Genomic DNA, 20,079 nt, shown 5'->3' with positions numbered 1-20,079 from the left:
TATGTTTATATAGAGAGAGGGGGAGGGGGGAGAAAAGGTTGATATTGTTCTACTTTGAGTCAGTCAAATAGAATAAATCAAAATGAAGTAAAAAAAAAAAAAAAAAAAACTCCGGAATGAAAGATGCTATCGCTATATCTCTATCCACTCTTAGTTTTGGGGCGACGCGTCGTGGTCTAGTAGTTAAGACTATCTTCTTTCAATCTGAGGGACGTTGGTTCGATTCCAAGCTATATGGCGTGTTTTCCTTCCGCAGAAAAAAAATACCCATACTGTGCTGCACTCGACCGAGGTGAGGTAAATGGGTACCGGAAGGAAGCATTTCCTCAAAAAGCTGGGGGAAACCGGGATCGGTAGAATAGCTTAGCCGGTGCGCTATATGATTCCTATACTATTATTATTTATCCCTCTCTGTCCCTCACCCCACCCCCCCTCCCCCACCCGCCAGCTCTTTACCCCTCTCTTCCTCCCCCCCCCCCCTCTCTCTATCTCACTATCTCTCCCGGAGTCTCTTTCTCTTACTTTATACGCATACATGTAGTATTCTGTATAACACAATATGAACTATATACCTGGCGAAACAGTTCTACCCGCATAAACACTAACTGTTACATGTCTTGACTGACATGTCATAAAAATACTGACTTACAAACCAAAAATAAAAGAAAATAAAAGGATGCCGGTACATGCAGATATGACCCTTGTTATCTACCGTTTACCGAAGGGATTCATTTCTTTTTTATTCTCGTTGGTGTAATGCAGGGGCAGCGGAACCCGGGGGGGGGGGCTTGCCACACACACACACACACAAAATAAATGCCCTTTTTTTTCAAAATAAAACATCCGTTTTGAAGTAAAACATAATACATTCTAGGGGTATTATAACCTCATGCTTCGCGCTCGCATGAGTTTATGGTTACAAAAATGCTCAGAACGTCTAGTTTTCAGGTAAGAATGGCACGAAAGCTTCGCGCTCGCATTGTTCGATTGATGAGATATGTTCATGAGTCACTAAATGCAGTCTTTAACAGCTTCCTTTTCTGGTCAGTATATTAAAAAATTCAGCTCACGCCTCGCGCTTGCGTTAATTCTTTAGTTACAGCCGCAGGTAGATACACATCTAAATGTTTCATGATTACAAAAACTGATCGGAATGTTTAATTTTCATGTTTTATTTAAATGAAATTTCCAAAAGTTTGAGCTCGCGTTTCGCGATAACATCTCTCAAGAATGCCCTCTAACAGTGATTAGCGCCATAATTGACAAAAAAGCGAGTTTTACAGCTTCAGATTTTGATTTTTTTTTTCCGAACCGCTCGCTCGTTACGATCTCTCGCGGAAAAAAAGGCCTAAATGTATTCACAAATCACTCAAAAAGGCTTTGTTAAATTAATTACTATAAAAAAAAACTCAACTACTTCACGCAGATCATCATTTCATGGTGAAAATATCCGTTTACACCAAAATGCCTACTTTGACGTCAAAATGCCCTTTTTGCTTTGTCCCCCACCCCCCCCCCCCCCAAAAAAAAATGAAAATACGTTCCTCCCCTGTTGTTATGATCATTTTACATCTAAAACGCAGGTAAGACACAGTTTGCTCATACCACTAAGAATCAGTATTGGATTTGACATTGTGTATCGTCTGAATATCTATCAATGGATAAACACATCGGAGTTTCGGGAATGAGACACGGTACATGTCACTTTGTCCAATTTCTAGGACAGAAGAATCCAGTCATGTATTTTGCCTGCCTTAAGTAGAAACTATTCAAAATTTCCCTTCACGTTGTCTTTTAATGAGAACTTCCTAATTATTGAATTTTCCCCTTCATACTGGGCGTAAGACTTGCGTTGTTTTCTAAACAACATTTTCAGATCATTGGATGACGTCTGCTGCGGCGAAAAGGTGCGTGCCTGACCGGAGTATAGCCATACCAGGTAAAATTAGGCCTTTTACCACTTGTACTATCTGACTATTATGGAATTCACTTTTCTGCCAAGATCACAATCTCGGCCAAACAGGTGTCTTTTGAAATCACTGCATGATCTCTATCAAGGAATTAGGCTTAACATTGTAGTTGCCACAAGCTGTTAGTGAAAAAAAAAACGCGCGAGTGCATCCACGGACGATTGATAAATCACAAGGACGTCGTCTGCTACGTACGACAGAAATCTGGACAGTGTTTCGCTATTCTAACTCGTGTCAGTGTGTGTTTACATTGTCTTACAGTATTTCAATTTGATTTGGCACTGTGCCCCACATTATATCGCGTCTCAATGTGAATTCAACAGTTCTTGCTCGATCCATACATCATTCAACTTGACTTTATTCTGTGAAGTATACGACTCATTGTGGATGATACGCCTATACTTTCAGTAAATGTTAAGAGCATTGGTGTGACTTTAATCTTCTTGGTACAATGGCGACATTAAAGGAAGTGGCCTTGCTATACTCCCCCTTATCAACTGACCACCGAAATGAGATCGAAGAAAAGACAGACGATGAGATCATGGAATACAAAGGATGTACGATGTCCACTGAATCGGTACGATGTTTTTGTTTGTTTTTAATCTATTTATAAACCGACTTAATAATGAACGATGAATGATAAAAGTCAATGAATCAATCAATGCTTTTGTGCTTATAAATGCGCGAAATTTCGGGCACTCCACTAATTCTTCGCCGGGCTTAGAACGAGAATTATTGTTGATTGATTATCGATTGATCATTGATTGCTGATCATTGTTGATTATTAATTATTATGTTGGTCATATCGTAAGCTGGCACACACCAATCCAATAATTCGATCGTTTGCCAATCAAAAGTATTGGCTTGTATATGCTATTATAAACTGCTTGCTCTCACCGGTATTTCTTCATATTTGAATAAAAAGCGATATCAGGGTAGCACTGAACCTCTAAAATGATGACCTTTTTTCAAGCCTACCCAAAATATAGAATTTTATTTCAAATGCGCTTCACAATTTTCTCCATTATAACGTGTGTTAAATGACAAAAGCCATCTTCACTTTCGCTATAGGCGTAACCCTGATTTTTTTTCCTATCAAAATACAATTATATTTATTGTCTGTAATAGGCCTATAAACTAATTGTGTGCCCCTCTAATAATACAAAACAGTTAAATCCCCGGCAAGTACATACGTGACGAATTCGTACTTTCGATTAAGTCACTTGATCCATGTGGTTTGTCATTACTATGTGTTTATCATGATACATGTAATTAACATTACATGACAATTTCCTTTAGGAATACCACTTAAAGGCAGATATTCTACATTGAAATAAGACCCCCTTTGATTTGTGCTCATGGTATACCTGCTAGGAGCAATTGCAGATTATGGTGTTTTACTGATTTATTTAATTCAAATTGCAGAGAAATTGAAGAGATCATCCCACACTCAACTGAATGCATGTGTTGCATGTTATAACTTCTTTATATATATATATACTCTTCTTTATTATTTTTAAACACTTTTTTCTTTCGTCCTTTTTTACCAGAAATCAGAAGGGGTGAGCCCACTCCCCTCGATAGCACCGCCCCTAATAACCCATTCGTAAGGGGTGAAGATTTAGAGGAAATGCCAGTGTATATGTACATATTTTTGCTATTATGATGTTAGTATAATCTAATAATGCGAGTAGCAATATCGCATTCGACTGCCATAAACACTTGATGGTTTATCAATTTCATTGGAGACCGAAAGCAATGCACAGTAAAAAAATATTATAAACGCTGTTTAATATATGAACCATACAGTAATTGTTTAAACCGTTTAAACAAGTGTTTAAATCTTAAGCAACAAAGTTTAATTTTCAATATCTAATTTTCAATAAATTAAACATGATTGTTTAAACGGTTAAACAAATACTGTAAGGTTCATATAGTAAACAGCGTTGTGTAAAATCTTAAACAGCGTGTTTACTGTGTGGGGAGGTGAGGTGTGTCAGTTATTGAGAACGTAACTGCCGTTATTGCCACTTCCCTCAAAATCAATTACACCTTTAAAGGTGCTTTCTTAGGAAGCCGTTAACAAGGTTCAATAATTCATAACAATATACAAAGGGCATAATTACATGTGAACTCGAAACATATCCTTCTTTCAAATTGACCATAATTAAACAAGATATCCTGTTATGTTCTTCTTCCTCCTCTGAAATACCCCTCTTTCGTCACAATAACCGCCGTCGCCGAGGTCTTTTTTTCTTTTATTGAGTTAACACAGAGTTAAACAGACAACGCCCTTTCTCTATAGGCTTCTTCAAATGAGGAAAATGAAGAAAAAAAAAAGAATGGGAATCGAATCCTTTGAAGAATAAGTAAAAGAAATGTCATTATAATCCTACAATACTGTTTGCGCATTCTTCAATCAATTTTAGCCATATTCACGCTTTCGTTCAACCATCCATTAGTTTATTCATTGTCTCGTTTAATAATGTATCGACGTTGCTAATTGTATCGATGTACGCATTATGCTTATATGTAAATGTTCATTCATTCACGATTCAAATTATTATTTCTTATTGAATTATTTGCTTAATTCATCCATTACCTGTATTCATTTATTTAGTATTCGTTCATTGAATTCATTTAATATTATTCATTGATTTCCAACAATTCATCAATCCATCCATAAATCCACCCACCCACCCATTCATTCATTCATCAATTCATACATTGATCTATCCATCCATTAGTTGATTCATTGATATACTAATACCATTACTTATGAACTTGTAATTCTATTCATTCATTGCTCCATTCATTCAGTGAATTATATTGTATCATTTGTTCATTCATTCCTCAAGTTTCTGTTATCCATTTTACATGTTTTATTATGCATTTTTACCCAATTGTCTATTATTACATTAATTTATTTACAATCTGCTATGCGGATATGGAAGCGTTCGCGGTCAAGTTCTCATTCGAGTTCAACTTTCGTTCATTTCAATAATCTATGTCCCCTGATTAAAACTTTGACATGGACGTGCCTTGTTTCTACTAATCTTCATATCATTATAATCCGTTTGATAATATGGGTTTGATCTTTTGAACCCTGCACGTTCGTCGGAAAGTTATTTTCACATTTATTTTACGTTCATGTGGCTATACGTTAATCCCACATAAGGCTTAATAAATATACGAACGTGTGTTATAAGTGATTTTGTTTATTCAAATCCCTTCAGCGTAATGTTCCAAGTTCGATATTTGAAAGTAAATAGGACACGGGATTAAAATGGTGTATAGAGAAGCAAGACTACTTATCACTGGCGTATCTAGGATTTTCCAAAAGGGGGACACATTTTTTGAAGGATATTTCGTCCGGGAAAAAATTTGACTAGCAAAAAAAAAAAAAAAAAAAAATCAAGGATTTCTTACCAGATTTCTGCCCCCCTGCCCCCCCCTTAGGTATATACGCTAGTGCTGCTTATATATAATTGTATAATTTTAACCATAAATTCAACCCCAAACCCCATTTTGTTTAGTTATTTATATCTGTGGTAATGCATTTATTATTCCTTCTGTATTTAGCCTATATTAGGCTTTAAACCATTTATCAGTATTTGATGATATTTGTCCATCTAGCCATATATCTTTTGTTTATTTATTCATTCACTTATATACTACATTTCATATTGTATACTTTTATAATTTTACACGAATTATTTATCAATAAATCTAGTATTTATTCATTTAATATCATATTTTATTCATTCATTCATTATCTGCTTACGTTGTTCCGTGTTACGCCTATCTTTATATCATACTCCCCATGTCGAGAAGACATAATTAAAAATAAGATCTTGACCACCTCAACTTACAGCTCAATATCACCGGCATTAAATTACTTAATTTTGATGGACTTTGACATCCCATTATGATAATCATGAATTGAAAAAGTATCAATGTAACGTTTGTTTTGTGTTTCACTTAATTTTACTTTATTTTGCACCCCCAAACTTTACTTGACCACTTTGACATTGCATTTTGGTAGAAGAGCTAGCTCGTGTTTATGCCAATTTTCTGCTGATAATTATGTGACTTTAACACAGCTGTTCATATCTTGACATTCTATTTGGCATGGTATGTATTATTCGAGGCGACGGCATATAGCAGATGGCAAAAAACAATGTCAAATATTTCATGAAGAGAGATTAACGACATGCCATGTTTTTTTAATCAAAATAAAAACATACTTAGTCGAAAATAGAGTACAAATATACCAGTTTATTGGCTTTATTCGTCTAAAGATGTAGGGTTAGGATTAGGGATGGAGGTACGTCTTTAGTGTATACTATGAAGCTTCAGAAAGTGGTAAAAATCTGCGATGTCATTTTCGTAAAGAAAATATCCTTTATCCATGGTTATCAGTCTGGCGCACTAACGCTTTCCCGCTATTCACGAAATGAATGGAAATGCGCTATTACAGTTCGCTGGGCGGTCATTCAAGGTCGCACTCGTTTGATTGGCACCAGCTCTGAATAGACGTGTGCAGTCGTTTTATGTAAATCGCCGTACGTATGCCGTACCATATAGCACGCGTTCTTAGTTCTATTATAAATTGGGGTGTAGCCGGCGTTTTGTTGTTGTCTTTTTCAATAAAAATAAGAACAATTAATCTATCTGTAGATGTTTTTTTAGTCGTTTTTACGTAATTTTTAACGTCAAATACTAGTACATGTACCAAGTAGTGTCCCACGTGCAGGGACGTGAAGAGGCCCGGTCGCACAGCTCGGGCATCAGCTAAGCGCTCGGGTGCACACAAAACTGCAAAAGGCACTTATTACTTTCGAGAAAGGTGATGGAATGAAAAGGATGAAATCGAAAGAAGGGGCGGTAGTTGAACGAAATCGTGAATGTCTTGAAAATAAAACTGAACTGATTTTCCTGCTTGTGATCTGTGATTTTTTTTTTATTAAACCCGGTTATTAAATGACACTTATTTGCCTGTGATTGTCATGATGGATGTTATAGGATCTACTTCGAATCGAATTTAGCCTATACATATCATGCTCTATGCTTTCTTTTTTATTTGACTTTACCTAATCGCTGCCAACTTCGGTCATAAAATATTCAAATCACATTAATTTTGCTTGTTTAATCTCAATTATTCTTTAATATACAGGGGCCGGCCACAAAACGGTTTTTGTGGGGGGGGGGGGGGGGTTGTCCATGCAAAAAATCATAATCGATGGTCATTTTAAAGTTTTTGAATACGGTTTTGGAAAAAGAAGAGCGGGGCTCAAGCCAGGCCGGCCCCCAGCCCCCCCCCCCCCCCCCCCGCTGTTTCCGCGGCCTCTTTATCAAGCTTATCATACCATTTTTTTTTTTCAATTGCCCCCATCACGCGTGTATTGATATTCTGTACCCGGTTTCTTCTATAAACAAACTAAAATTAACCCAACTCCAGATGGAAATTCCGTATCACTATCAGTAGAAAGGATTATGTGTCTTTTCGGGCAGCCGGCCGGACGTCTTATGTAATGCACGTGGTTTATTGTGTAGCATCTCATAGTTGCTGTTTGTCATCTGTATCTCCTCCTACACCGGGCTCTCTCCACGACATTGCAGGTTTTACCAAATACAAAAAACGTAAGTTTTCTTCTTATTAACATTCGTGTATCAGTGACTGTTGTATTGCTTGTAATATTTCCATTCGTGATTTTGAGCTGTCATCATACTAAACTGAGAAAGAATTTAATAACATTTCATCTTGTCATTCGACCTTCTCACACTCACAGCTCAGCACTGGAGGAAGTATACACAGGCGTTTTGCTCCGTACACGACCAGTACCAGATTCTTCAATCGACTCCACGTTGACAGCAAATATGGGGAAGAAAGTCCAGAAAAAGACGAAAACAATGTGAGTAAATTAACCCATGATGTTTTATCAATAAATGTAAAAGAAATAATGATAAGAAGAATATATCTTTTATTTGTGTAATGATTGATCACCGTAAAATTTCAAAGAAGCGATATAGCCCAAGCAAAGGTGAGGGAATTGCTCCCCTCCCCCAGCATACCCAGTGACCATGTGGCGTCTGAGCGCAACCTTTCGTGTGGGGCATTTAAAAAAAAATGAGTGATAGTATATTGACCTTGTAGTGGAAAATTTAACTTTAATCGTCAGAAATAGGCTCCCATTATGCCCTTTTAAAATTTTTGTCAAATTCTCTTTTTTTTTGGGGGGGGGGGGGGTGGTGGAACATTGGGGGATCCAGTGCCCCATCCCCCTCTATTACATAAAGGATGAAAAGAGAAAAAAAAGGAAAGGGGGTATGATACAGATAATATGAAAATGTTCAGTAAAAAATGTAAAATAATTAATATTAGCTTCACTCTCGCTGAGGGGCGGGGCACTAGTGCCCCTTTTGTGGTCCTCAAGATGTAACCCACTGAGGTGCCATGGCCGAGTGGTCTAAGGCGCCTGGCTACATGAAAAAGTCTGGGGTTCGATCCCCGGCCGCGGCAGCTATGCCCGTGAGCAAAGCATTTAATCGACAATTCTCTTTTATCCTGCTCTCAAATAAATGGAAATGCTATATGTATTATTTGTAACTAGGTGTGAACTTGTTTTTTTTTTTAAAAGATGTAATTTGTGCCTGTATTTGCCCACTACTGCTGTCCCATTCAAAATGAATTTATTGCTGGGCCACTTGAGAGATACTTATCCAACATCTACCCCCCAAAAAAAATCACTCAGAAGAGTCCCCCTCCCAATGAGGTAATTGAGGGGGGGGGGTGAATGTTCAGGATGGTAATTCTTTTGTGGGAAATTTTCTGGAATAAGTGAAAACATGATAATATGATCTGGACTACCAATAAAATATAAAGCAAGTGAACCCCCCCCCCCCCCATTCATTTAAAGTAAACATATTTTTGCACTGTCCCTTTGTGTTTTCACATGGAACTGTTTTTTGTATTTATGATGTTTTTTATGTGTTTTTTTTATTTCACAGGTTCCTAAACAAAGTGATTAACTTTAAAGAGAAAAAAAATCTTCGCAACCAGTGCAAATATCGAAGGAGGAAGAGCTTGTTCAATAAAAGCCACGAACTGGCTGAGGTTACTGGATGCGATGTGTTTCTTTATGTCAAGGATGAGTTTTCAAAAGTTACATATTGGGGAACAGATAATGCATTGCAACTCTTTCAACCAGTAATAGATTCTTGTGACAACAATGACAGTACCCCAGTTTCATCTGTACAGTTTGTAACTCCGTCAAAAACCCCGAAACATTTACAGAGCGTGGTTCCATGTGATGCAGATTCATCCGATTTAGGAACTCTCTTATCACAATTAGCCAGTGGATCAGACAGCTTGGCTCTGAGTGACATCACACCACTATCTACATCATCTCCAAGCACATCTGTACAAGTCACACCCAAGGCCATTGCCAGTTCCTCACTGAACACCCTCAGCAGAGCTTCACCTAGAGTCGGTGTACACCCATCCACATCTCAGATCTCTTCACCAAAGCATGCATCCACACCAGATACTCTTAAGAACTCTCTCTCTACTTCAACACAAAACCTATCACAGAGTGTTTGTACTCCAAGACCAGCAGCAAAGCGCAAACTAGTTGGTGGTACTCCAGATTCAACACCCAAATGTCAACGCACTGCAGTGTCAAGTGGTGTAAACGAATCCCCACTCCCAAGAGCTCCTGGCAAATCTTTAGTCAGCACAAGCCTTCAAACATACCAAAGTGTTTCAACACATGATGCTTCATGCAAAGATAAATCCACATTTTCAGATGTAGTACAACATCAATCCATGCCTGATGCTGCCGTGGATTCATCGACACATGACATAGCACTATCATCTAATGTCCAGGATGAACCAAGTGAGAAAGAAGGACTGAACGATAATGAAATCATTCAAAAGGACAAAGCCAAAGGGAAGCAAAAGAAAAAAAAAGATATTTACATTGTAGAAGCAATTGAAGGTGAAAAGTTAGAAGATGGAGAAAAGCTTTTTTATGTCAAGTGGAAGAATTGGCCCCGTAAGTTTAATACGTGGGAACCAGAACACCACATACTGGACATACGCTTGCTAGAAGTCTACTACCAAAAGAAGGCAGAAAAATAAACTTTTTTTTCAGTAACAAATGGCCTTTTTATTTCATATTATCATTAGGTCAGACTAATATTCATGAACATACCTGAAGTATGTGGATAAATCACAAAAGCTTTGACAGAGTTTATGGATGACTACATGTATGATGTAACCACCATGTTCCACATAAATGTACAAGTATAAAGAAAGCAAAATTACAAATATACATGTACTGTACATGACCATGTACCATCTTTGTCATTTCTAAACTACATTTGATCTGTATGGTGTATTTACATACATAAGTACATCTCGTAATTTTTTAACAGATTTCTGTTCATGAAGTGAAATAAATGTTTTTTTTTAATATTGAGCTGAACAAAACTACTGAGTAACAACATGTACATTTGATGTTGACTTATTCCATGATTTCTTCTCTAAATTTCATGATGAACATGCACTAAGACTACATGTACCAGTATACATGTAACAGAAAGCAGACAAACCATGATAGTGATGCTACATGTACAATGTATAGTTGATCTTTGAAACATCTGAATTTATAGTGAATCATGTACACTGTACTCATATGCAGCAAAGGAACAATGTACCCACTGAACTGTGAATCAACGCATAATATACCAGTACATGGAATTCTTCTATTAAAATAGTATCTTCCATTTTTATTACACTGTAGGTTCAAAATTCATACTACATGTAGTAGACGAACATGTTCAGCTTTGTAAAATAAATTGTTTAAACTAAGTGCATGTAGAAATTCATCTCTTCCTTAATCAATGTTTAAATATGTTAGAAAAATATGTATTACGTATCGATTCAGTAAGTACAGTAGCAAAATGAGGAAATAAATCCCTCAATTTACATAGTTCATTTACTGTATGCAGATGACTATGAAAAAATTAGGTTACATGGACATGTAGATATTGTATCAAGATAAAAAAAAAGGAAAACATAAATATACATACATGTATATGTCCATAATACAGTAGTGTGCATGTTTTTAGTAAAGTTGCACCCCAAATATTCATGGTGTGAAGACTGAAGATAGATTGTACATGTATGTTTCATTTTTAAAGGCAGGGGAGGCCCACTGTACATGGACATGCTGCACTTCACTGTACATGTATATATATCTGTAAATACTTGTAAATACATGTAAATTACTTTGTTCTGTAACAAACATGCAAAGGCAAACAAAGAAAATATGTGAAAATTATCTTTGGCCTACGATGCATCCAAACTCATCATGGCCCACTACATGACTAGAAACAGTTGAGAAGCACTGATCTACATGTATATGAATGTACAGAGGGAATCGTTTCATTTGCTCTCATGTGCACTGTAAACTAAGCAGATAGAAATAGCTTCTACATACATGTACCAGAAGAGTTCATGATGTAGAGTTTACTCCAATAATTAATGAAGAGATTCACATACATGTATACATGAAATTCATGTTGTCTTTGATAATTGATATGTTTACCAAATGCACTTACATACACTGAAAATGTGCATACACTTATTGTATACTTATACTGTTCAAGATATATTTGCATGAATAAATGTTTCTTTTTCTTAATAAATACATGGCATGCTTTTAATTTGTTTAATATAATGCATTTCTATTTACCCTACATCAAATTTCAGTACAAGTAACTGCAATGCAGCAAACAGAAATGTTGTATAATTCAAGTTAAAACTTGAACAGATTCTTCAATCGACTCCATGTTGAGTCAACAGCGATTGGCTACCAATTTCTGTGCTCACATCTTTATGAGAAAAATTATACTGTACACTTAATTCCTGCCAGAACCCCTGACCTCACCTTGGGAGAGTGCAGCACAACATAAATCAATTTCTTGATAAAGGAAATTATGCCAATGGTAGGATTTCAACCCAAACAGTAAAGAAGGCAACAAATTACATATTTTCTTTTATTTTCAGGGGCTACTTTTCAAAACTCACTGACAACATGTAAATCTGTAACGTTGGCTTAGCATTGAGATGAGGATTTCCAGTGTTCTTTTTGTATGGAGGCTACAATAAATCGCTTCCAGCCCCTGTATAATTTTTTCCCTGCCCCTAATGGATAGTTATAAGTCCTCACTATTATGATGCAACTGCATGTTACGTGTCTGTAACTTTTGAGGAAATGAAAGAAAGTTATTATAAGAGTACATGTATACATGTACCTGCTATAAGCTGGACTGCCATTTCTGAACATTTTAGCCTGTGCATGTGCACTTACACATGTAGATTAGCTCAGTAGGCTACATGTATATGTACATGATACCACCATGAAATCATTTCATCATTTAAACAAAATTAAATTATTATATGTATTACATGGTTTTAACAAAATAAAATGGTTTGATATTGATAAAAAATAGAACCCTGCATTGAAAATACTGGATTGAAGGAGGAAAATGCTGGCTACACATTAAAGGGATGGTCCGGGCTGAAACTATTTATATCTAAATAAATAGTGTAAAATTCAGAGCGAAATGATGAAAATTTCATCAAAATCAGTAACAAATAACGAAGTTATTAAATTTTAAAGTTTATCAATATTTTGTGAAAAGCAGTTATTTGTACATGTAAATCGTCATCAATATTCATAAGGTGGGCTGATGATGAACATTACACCACAATTTCCTTTTCCTTATACATGAAATCATGTTTCATTTTTTCATACTTGTGTAAATCATGTGTCTCCATTATGATGAAATAAGTTGAGGCAATAAATACATTGTAATGCACTAAATCAGTTTTCAATCCAAATTTTTTGTTTTAGTCCTTGGTAAATTTTTTGAAATATACCTTATTTCATATAATGAAATACAAAAGATAAAGTGGGGATATGACATCATCAGCTCACCTAATGAATGTTCAATAAAGATGTGTTGTTTCACCAGAATAATGCAAATCTTTGAAATTCAATAACTTTATATGTTATCCCATTTTGATCAAAATATCAGCATTATGCTCTGTGAATTTTATTCTACATGTATATACATGTATTGTGATAGAAATACAAGTTGTACATCCAGTCTGAACCATCCCTTTAAGTGCATCTACATGTATAGGCATGCACTACAACATGCAGTTGTGACAGCCCCCATAACTGAATGATCACAAGCATGAAGAAAATATGAATTCTACAAAATTACACCATGTTCAGTCTGCACAAAAAGCCAGATATGTAAACACTTAAGATCGGACTTAAAATTAAGCCAAGATAAAAATGCGGGCCACCAATAAATGCATGTACATGTACAATGTACATGTATGAAAGATTAAACAAATAAAATCATCTTATTAGGAGTTCAGAAAAATATCAAATACACACATTTTAGTGTACTGCAAGCCTTGTGTTTGAACAAAAAAAGACAAGTCAGTTTCAATTTGTACATGTACATGTACATGTAGGTTGTCACTAGACTCTTTTAAGATTTAATATAGAGTTCTCTTCAAGTTCTTCAATATTGGCATTCACAAAAATTATTGGACCTTTTTTACATGTTTTAATACACCTGTACACATCATTTTCCCCAAAAATCAAATCACAGAAAAGTCATGCATTTACAAATGAGCAGTGCATGTAATGTGTGTTGAGTGTCAGTAACTGCTCAAAGAACAAAGCAAACGAAACATTTCACTGTTGAAATTTGTGCATTCCATTTGAAGATATTAAGGGATATAAAAGAGCTAAAATATCAACGAGACAAGTCCACGGTTGAAAGATGAATGAATTTGAGGATACCCAGTAGTGCTGTTGTCAGGAACAAAGATCTACATGTATGTATGTACAGGTACATGTATAGGAAAAAAAGTCAAGTTGCCAGAATTTTAAAGCAAACACATGTAACCATCATAATCTACACGTCGGTTAAGTCTCCATGTTCTGTTCAAATATTAGTCGTCAATGTACGTGTATTACTCTTCCAGTAAACATATCGGCTTTGAGACACCATAAATGAAATGAATAATCAAATACATTATTCATCTTCTTCACTGTCATTATTCACAAGCTGCTGACCAGAGACTTCCTCCTGAACCCGATCAAAGAAGGCAATGAAGTCATCCTTCTTCCTTTGCCTTACCGATGACTCCCATTCAGCCAAGAGCATGGTCCTGATACTCTCATTATCCAGTGAATCAATTAAAGCAAGGACGCGAGATGCGATAACTTCCTTCTTTTGGTTTCTTATGTCACTGTGCCATGCACGTTCTGCCTCAGTAACAAACACAGGATCCACCTCGCTCGTTGTATCTTCTCCGGAGTTGATATCAAACCTGCGACTTGCAAAATGCTGCCTCCTCTTGGTTGCCTGCTCTGTCAAGTTGACCAGTTCAGCATCAAGCTTCTCCAAGCTCACAGATTCGAACGCAACTTCTGAGAATGGATCCTGCAAAAAATTGCTGCTTCTCAAACGTGTCCTCCAGGCGGTGATCTCCTCATCATGTACTTTGTGACTGCTTGTGTAGGGCTTTACAGCTTCTGGGTCATCACTTGTCATTCTGGCAAAGACTGCAGACCTCAACTGCAATAATAAAAAGTAGAAACAAAATAAGCAAATAAAAAGGTGACTTTATATGCCACAAAAATCTGTAGCTTGCCTTTCAAAGTTTCATTAACTGCATGCATGTAAATATAAACTACATGTACATGCACATGGACACTATAGTGCATGTTTTCCCCCAATTAAAGACTTTGAAACTACATGTACTGTACACATGGGCGGAAATCTGTCCCCAAAGGTGTGGGGGAGGGGGAGGACTTTGACAAGTGAAAAAAGAAGGCTTTTACCCAAAATGTAAGGTCGTTTAGTCAAAAATACATGTATTATTTCGATTGGGAATGATGTATTTTTATCCAACAGGAAAGACCAAAAATAGTAGGGGGACATTTCATATTGGGGGGAACACATCCCGCCTCTGCCCATGGATTTCTGCCCATGCATGTACATGTATACTGTAGGTATGTACATTAACTTCATGTAGCCTTCTTAGAGTTGTCTTACAAATTATTGATTCTTCAAGAGCATGAAGGGAAATTAACTTAAAAGGGAAATATGACATCAGTACATGTTTGTAAGATAACAATAGAGTGCATTTAAGTCTTCTGAACAGGTAGTGTAAGCTTAACATTCATCATTTTCAATTCATCACATTTTGATTTAATTATCAGTGGTTAAATTGTTGAATTTGTGTATAAAAAGTAACATGATAAAATACATGTAAAGCAGTACGTTACCTCTAAGAACTTTTCCAGATTTCGAAAAATCCTCAGCCAGTCTTCCTCTGTTGGCACACCACGCGGTGCCCATGCTTTGCTATTCTTGTTTATCACTTCCAGAATAAAATCCAGGTCTTCGCAGCGTGAGGGGTCCCCAGACGTTGATAGTGCCTGGTGCATCCTCAGGAACTCCTGCACGGCTGGTGGGGCTGCCAAGAAGTTTGACAATTCCACTAATTCGATAAGTTGATACTTAGGGTGATTTCGACTGTGGAATATGGGAGCGAACTTGACTCTACCTACATAGATTAAAAGGGAAGGGGTTGGGGATACAAAGTACAAATAATGAGCATGACTATAATCGCAAAGATAGTCTTCATCATGATTTCTTCATAAATGTAGATTCTCATCTAGCTTTATAAATCTTTATCTTTAAGAATATTAGATGCATTGCTGATCAATCCAAAATACATGTACATGTAATACATTAATGCTGTTACAAATTATTGTATAAAAATAACGTTCACAGTAGGAAAAAATCTGAGGCACCGTAACTCTTGATAAAAGGAAACTGAAAACCAGAGTGATAATTAACAGAACAAGTATTATTTCACACAATGTTTTTGCTCTGAGTATATGTATATAAATCTGTTGGTATATACAATGGTGGACAGGAAATGTAGATGTACATGTACATATGTTGTTGTGCCAACATGTTATCATTAACTCTTAAAACAGATAATCACTTCTGCGGCAAAATTTGAAAGTTCTGATTAATTCAATAACTTTTCATTTTGGATTTACATGTATACATTTGTATGTTACATGTACAGTTGTATGTACAGTATGTATACCGGTATGTACAGTACATGTACAAGTATGTATGAATATGCACAGAAAATTGTTATTTTTGCCAATTTCAAGATTAGGACTAAGTAAAGTATGTATGTACAGACTTCATACATGTACATGAACATTTGCATGCACATTGTAAATGTGTAGGACCTGTTAATATCAACTGTACTAGGAGAAAAATAGGCAAAATTTTTCGCATATTACCTGCTATCACTAGAGCCATGTTGTTGTGTCGAATTCCTTCTCTCAAATGCATGATGGCAGAAGCATACGTCAGTATTTGCTCCTGTAAGTACTTGAATTGAGGCTTCTGCACTCCTCGACTCCACCGCAGAAAGCCATCCGGGGTTGCTTTGGAGCTCTTGGACAGGCATTCCCTCACATACGGCAGCACAAGTTCTTGTAAGCTCCCATAGTACATAATCTGTAGAATTTCCCAAGATTTGTGGTGGTCGCTTCCAGCTTTTGCATATTTCTGTGCATTGTCCGAACAGAATCCCATTGTTTTTGCTAGATCTTTAAGGCATACATCCCAATTGAGGGCGAAGAATGACCTGACCATATTCATTTCCACATGTCCATGTCCAATTCTTAGTAGCACCCAGTCAAATTCAAGACAAGTAGGAAGGTCCTTCGGAGCCACATTGGCATATGCATCATGTTCCGCGCAGTGAGATTCATACGCCTTCCTCGTGAATACAGCCTTCTTACACTCCTGGCAGGTAAATGTTTCTTTCAGCACCCTTTGTGCTAAAAAAAAGGGCAATCCATCGCATGTCACAGCTACCCACTCTCTCTCCCCATCAGGTACATATTTCTTTACTTTTACTTGTTTCCCAATTTCTTGGAGTACTTTCAGAACACTTGCATGAGAATTTGGGTTCACGAAGATTGGTTCACCTGCATGTACCTTTACTTTGCTCGAAGAACACGTACTTTTACCAACATCGGAAAGAGGAATGTCTTGATAACTGTAGGTTATTTTCGTTTGGGACTCGGGTCGTTGCTGTGGTTTTCTAGTTTCATCTCTGCTTTCTAGCTCTCCTGTTTGGTTTTTTAGACTGGCAGAACAGGAAATACAAACTCGTTTTGTCCGAAGGTTGTTTACTCCACAATGCACACAAACTCTCCAATCCCTAGCATGTGCCTGTTCATCAATTTCATCATCTACATGGTCTCTTAGTTTTGAATCTTTCGTTATCTGTTGTTCAGTTACTGTGTCAATGGCCTTTTGTAGCGAGTGGAATACCTGGGTATAATGAGTGCTATCTACTGCCTTGTTGAAGTCACTACCCTTGTCTAGAATTGTATTTATTTTCTCTGCAATATTGCTTGCCGTTTGCCAATTTCCTGGCTTTAGGTCCTTCGATGCTTGGAGTCTTCCTGCGGGCTGAACTTCAGCAATGCAAGTTGAGGTAATCACACTAGCTTTGACCTTGTTGTCAGTTCTTACGTGGTATGATTTTCCAATTACTTGGTCGTTATCAAAACCAACAAGAATGTCTCCACTGGGAGTGTCCAGAGGTTTTGCTGCTTGCTCTTTCAACCAATTAAGGATGTACGTATGACTTCCAGCAGGGCTCGATGATGATATGACATTACATGCAGCTTTGTTCCTGGTTGCAGCGTGGACAACTAAGTTTTCCGACAGGGAAAATGGCAGCACAATCTTTTTATTATAAAGGGAATAAACTTGTTCGATTGTCTTAGCAAGGTGTAGATCCTGATTAAGATCATGTGATGGACCAATTCCCTTCAAGAATGAGTGTACTACACTATTCCTTTCATTGACCCATTTCTTCACATCCAATGATGTAAGTACGTCAATGCTACTTTTCTGTAATAGTTTAATGTCTTCCTTTATATTTAATCGCTGGCTTTTACCAAGAAAATTAGCAACCTCTGCAAGTTCCTCTTCCTCAAAAGATTCCAATTGTTTGATAACCTGATTCACTCTGGTGCTACTGCTAACGCTAGAGCTCGGACTGTTTTTAGTAGGCCTAACGTTAGTAGTACTAGTAGTTGATGATGTTGACGCAGTCGCAGATGATGACGGTCCCAATGGCGAGAACTCTGATTTCGAGGTTCCCTCACGTTCAATAGCAGCTACACGATCCTTAAAATATTTGTGACAAAGTGAACAAATCACGAAGACTCTCTTCTTCTTCTGTCTTACATGTAGTAGGAGTAACCTGTCTTTTTCTTTATTTTCCTCGGCCCATTCTGCTCTCACACGCTCATCAACCTCTAAAACACTAACAAATTCTCCAACGTCTGGGACCAAAGGTTGATGAAGGTCTACGTGCAAACGATTTGAACATTCATGAGCAAATTTACCATCTGCTGTCCTTTTCGACATGTCCACGCATCATTTCCATCACCAGCATATTATCAACATAAAAGGTTAGTGAATCCAAATATAGAAATTAACATCCAAAAGCAAACAACTCCGAAAATTGCGCAAAATATGTATACAAATTCAGTTAATCGTCACGGAACAAAACGCAGTGAGTCCAGTACCTACACACGTGAACAACATGCACGTACGTACGTACCGTACACAAGATCGAGTGTATACCGTATACTTTGCCGTATACACACGAGTACACGTAGACGGCATACGAACAAAGACTTTGCTGTGAAAAGGAGCAGCGACTGGAGAGAACATCTAGCAATACACATTTCGATTTTCGAAACGAAAAATCTAACCTAATTACGTATTCCGATAAAGATTTCTCAAAATGTCATGGATGATTCCTTTCTATTTTCGAAGAGGGGGAATATCAACTATTTATCGTTTGTATCATGGAGTATACAAAGTATTGAACCATGACATTTCGTGTAAGAATGTTTCAAATATTGGTAGTCGAAATTCACAGAATTTTTACATTGACAAAGCGTGCGAAGCCGCGCAATGCATGATGGGGGGTTGCACTATGAATTATGCATGAGGCCTATTTTAGCGGAAATCCATTCTTTTAGTGGGTAGTGGAAAAGCGTTAGTGCGCCAGACTGGTTATTGAGTGGCATCACTTACGAGACTGCAGTTTGAACGGAGTAGGTGCCAGTGGCTTTGATAATTTGAACTCAAACTCGGTATGAAATACCAGTAAAACTTTAGCATTTTAAGCCCCAACTCATTAGCGCTATACAAACACTTTAATTTCCAAGGTTTAAAAAAAAATAGATCGGTCGTGAATTGTGGCTAACCGAATCTTGGATTTTTTTTATTTTAATGATTAAGTTTTAAATCTCATAAGATTTAAATTGGATTCTTTTAGCCATATATTTACTCCCACATGTATAAATCTGCGTACAATATTCGCAGCCGATCTGCATATATTTCATATTAAAGGGGAATCCAACCCAAATAAAAACTTGTTTTTATAAGGAAAAGACAAATCAGACAAGTTGATAGGGCAAGGACTACTCTTCCATGTACTCCAATACATATCAATCATGGCTAAAATTTCATTTTCCCCAAAAGTTTTATTTCAAATTATATTTTTCTTTCATGAGGACATAAAACAATATACTACCTGGGTTATATTTAGATTACTGCCCCAGGGGCATGGGTACTTAGGAGAAAACCACAAATCCCTGATAATAAAGTACATGGCCTATGGGAAAGTTGTCCTTGCCCCTTGTCATAATTTACTTACCCAATTGCCAATTTAAAATCTACATAGTATTAGTGATCTCAATTTTAAAGCGGCTATAACTTTCTTATTGCTTGTCCGATTTCTTTCAAACTTTCACCATTCTGTTTTATTCATTTTTCTCCTTACCAACACAACATTTTATGGCCAAGGCTGGATTCCCCTTTAAGCCTTGGAATTTAGATACTTCAGGTTAGTGTCACTTGGGAATCAAGATGGATAGTG

The 20,079-nt window shown here is 36.8% G+C and overlaps 2 protein-coding genes across 3 annotated transcripts; one reads left to right on the top strand and one right to left on the bottom strand.

Moving 5' to 3' along the window:
• Positions 1-1,879: 1,879 nt before the first annotated feature.
• LOC135159709 (uncharacterized) lies at positions 1,880-11,678 on the top strand. 2 transcript variants are annotated; one of them, XM_064115613.1, is made up of 3 exons: positions 1,880-2,547; positions 7,763-7,885; positions 8,982-11,678. In XM_064115613.1, exons 1-3 carry the CDS (start codon positions 2,480-2,482, stop codon positions 10,111-10,113), a joined length of 1,323 nt encoding a protein of 440 aa, XP_063971683.1. In that variant the 5' UTR covers positions 1,880-2,479; the 3' UTR covers positions 10,114-11,678. The 2 variants fall into 2 exon arrangements, with proteins under 2 accessions (XP_063971683.1, XP_063971684.1); XM_064115614.1 differs by lacking the exon at positions 1,880-2,547 and adding an exon at positions 7,432-7,613.
• Positions 10,124-18,732, bottom strand: LOC135159708 (uncharacterized). The gene is made up of 3 exons (XM_064115612.1): positions 16,400-18,732; positions 15,359-15,639; positions 10,124-14,645 (listed from the first exon to the last, which is right to left on the bottom strand). The coding sequence occupies exons 1-3, from the start codon at positions 18,552-18,554 to the stop codon at positions 14,100-14,102; spliced, it is 2,982 nt and encodes a 993-aa protein (XP_063971682.1). The 5' UTR covers positions 18,555-18,732; the 3' UTR covers positions 10,124-14,099.
• Positions 18,733-20,079: the final 1,347 nt, after the last annotated feature.

Source organism: Lytechinus pictus, unplaced genomic scaffold (genome assembly GCF_037042905.1).
Source record: "Lytechinus pictus isolate F3 Inbred unplaced genomic scaffold, Lp3.0 scaffold_320, whole genome shotgun sequence".
NCBI lineage: Eukaryota > Metazoa > Echinodermata > Echinoidea > Temnopleuroida > Toxopneustidae > Lytechinus > Lytechinus pictus.
This window is presented reverse-complemented; position numbering and strand designations above follow the sequence as displayed.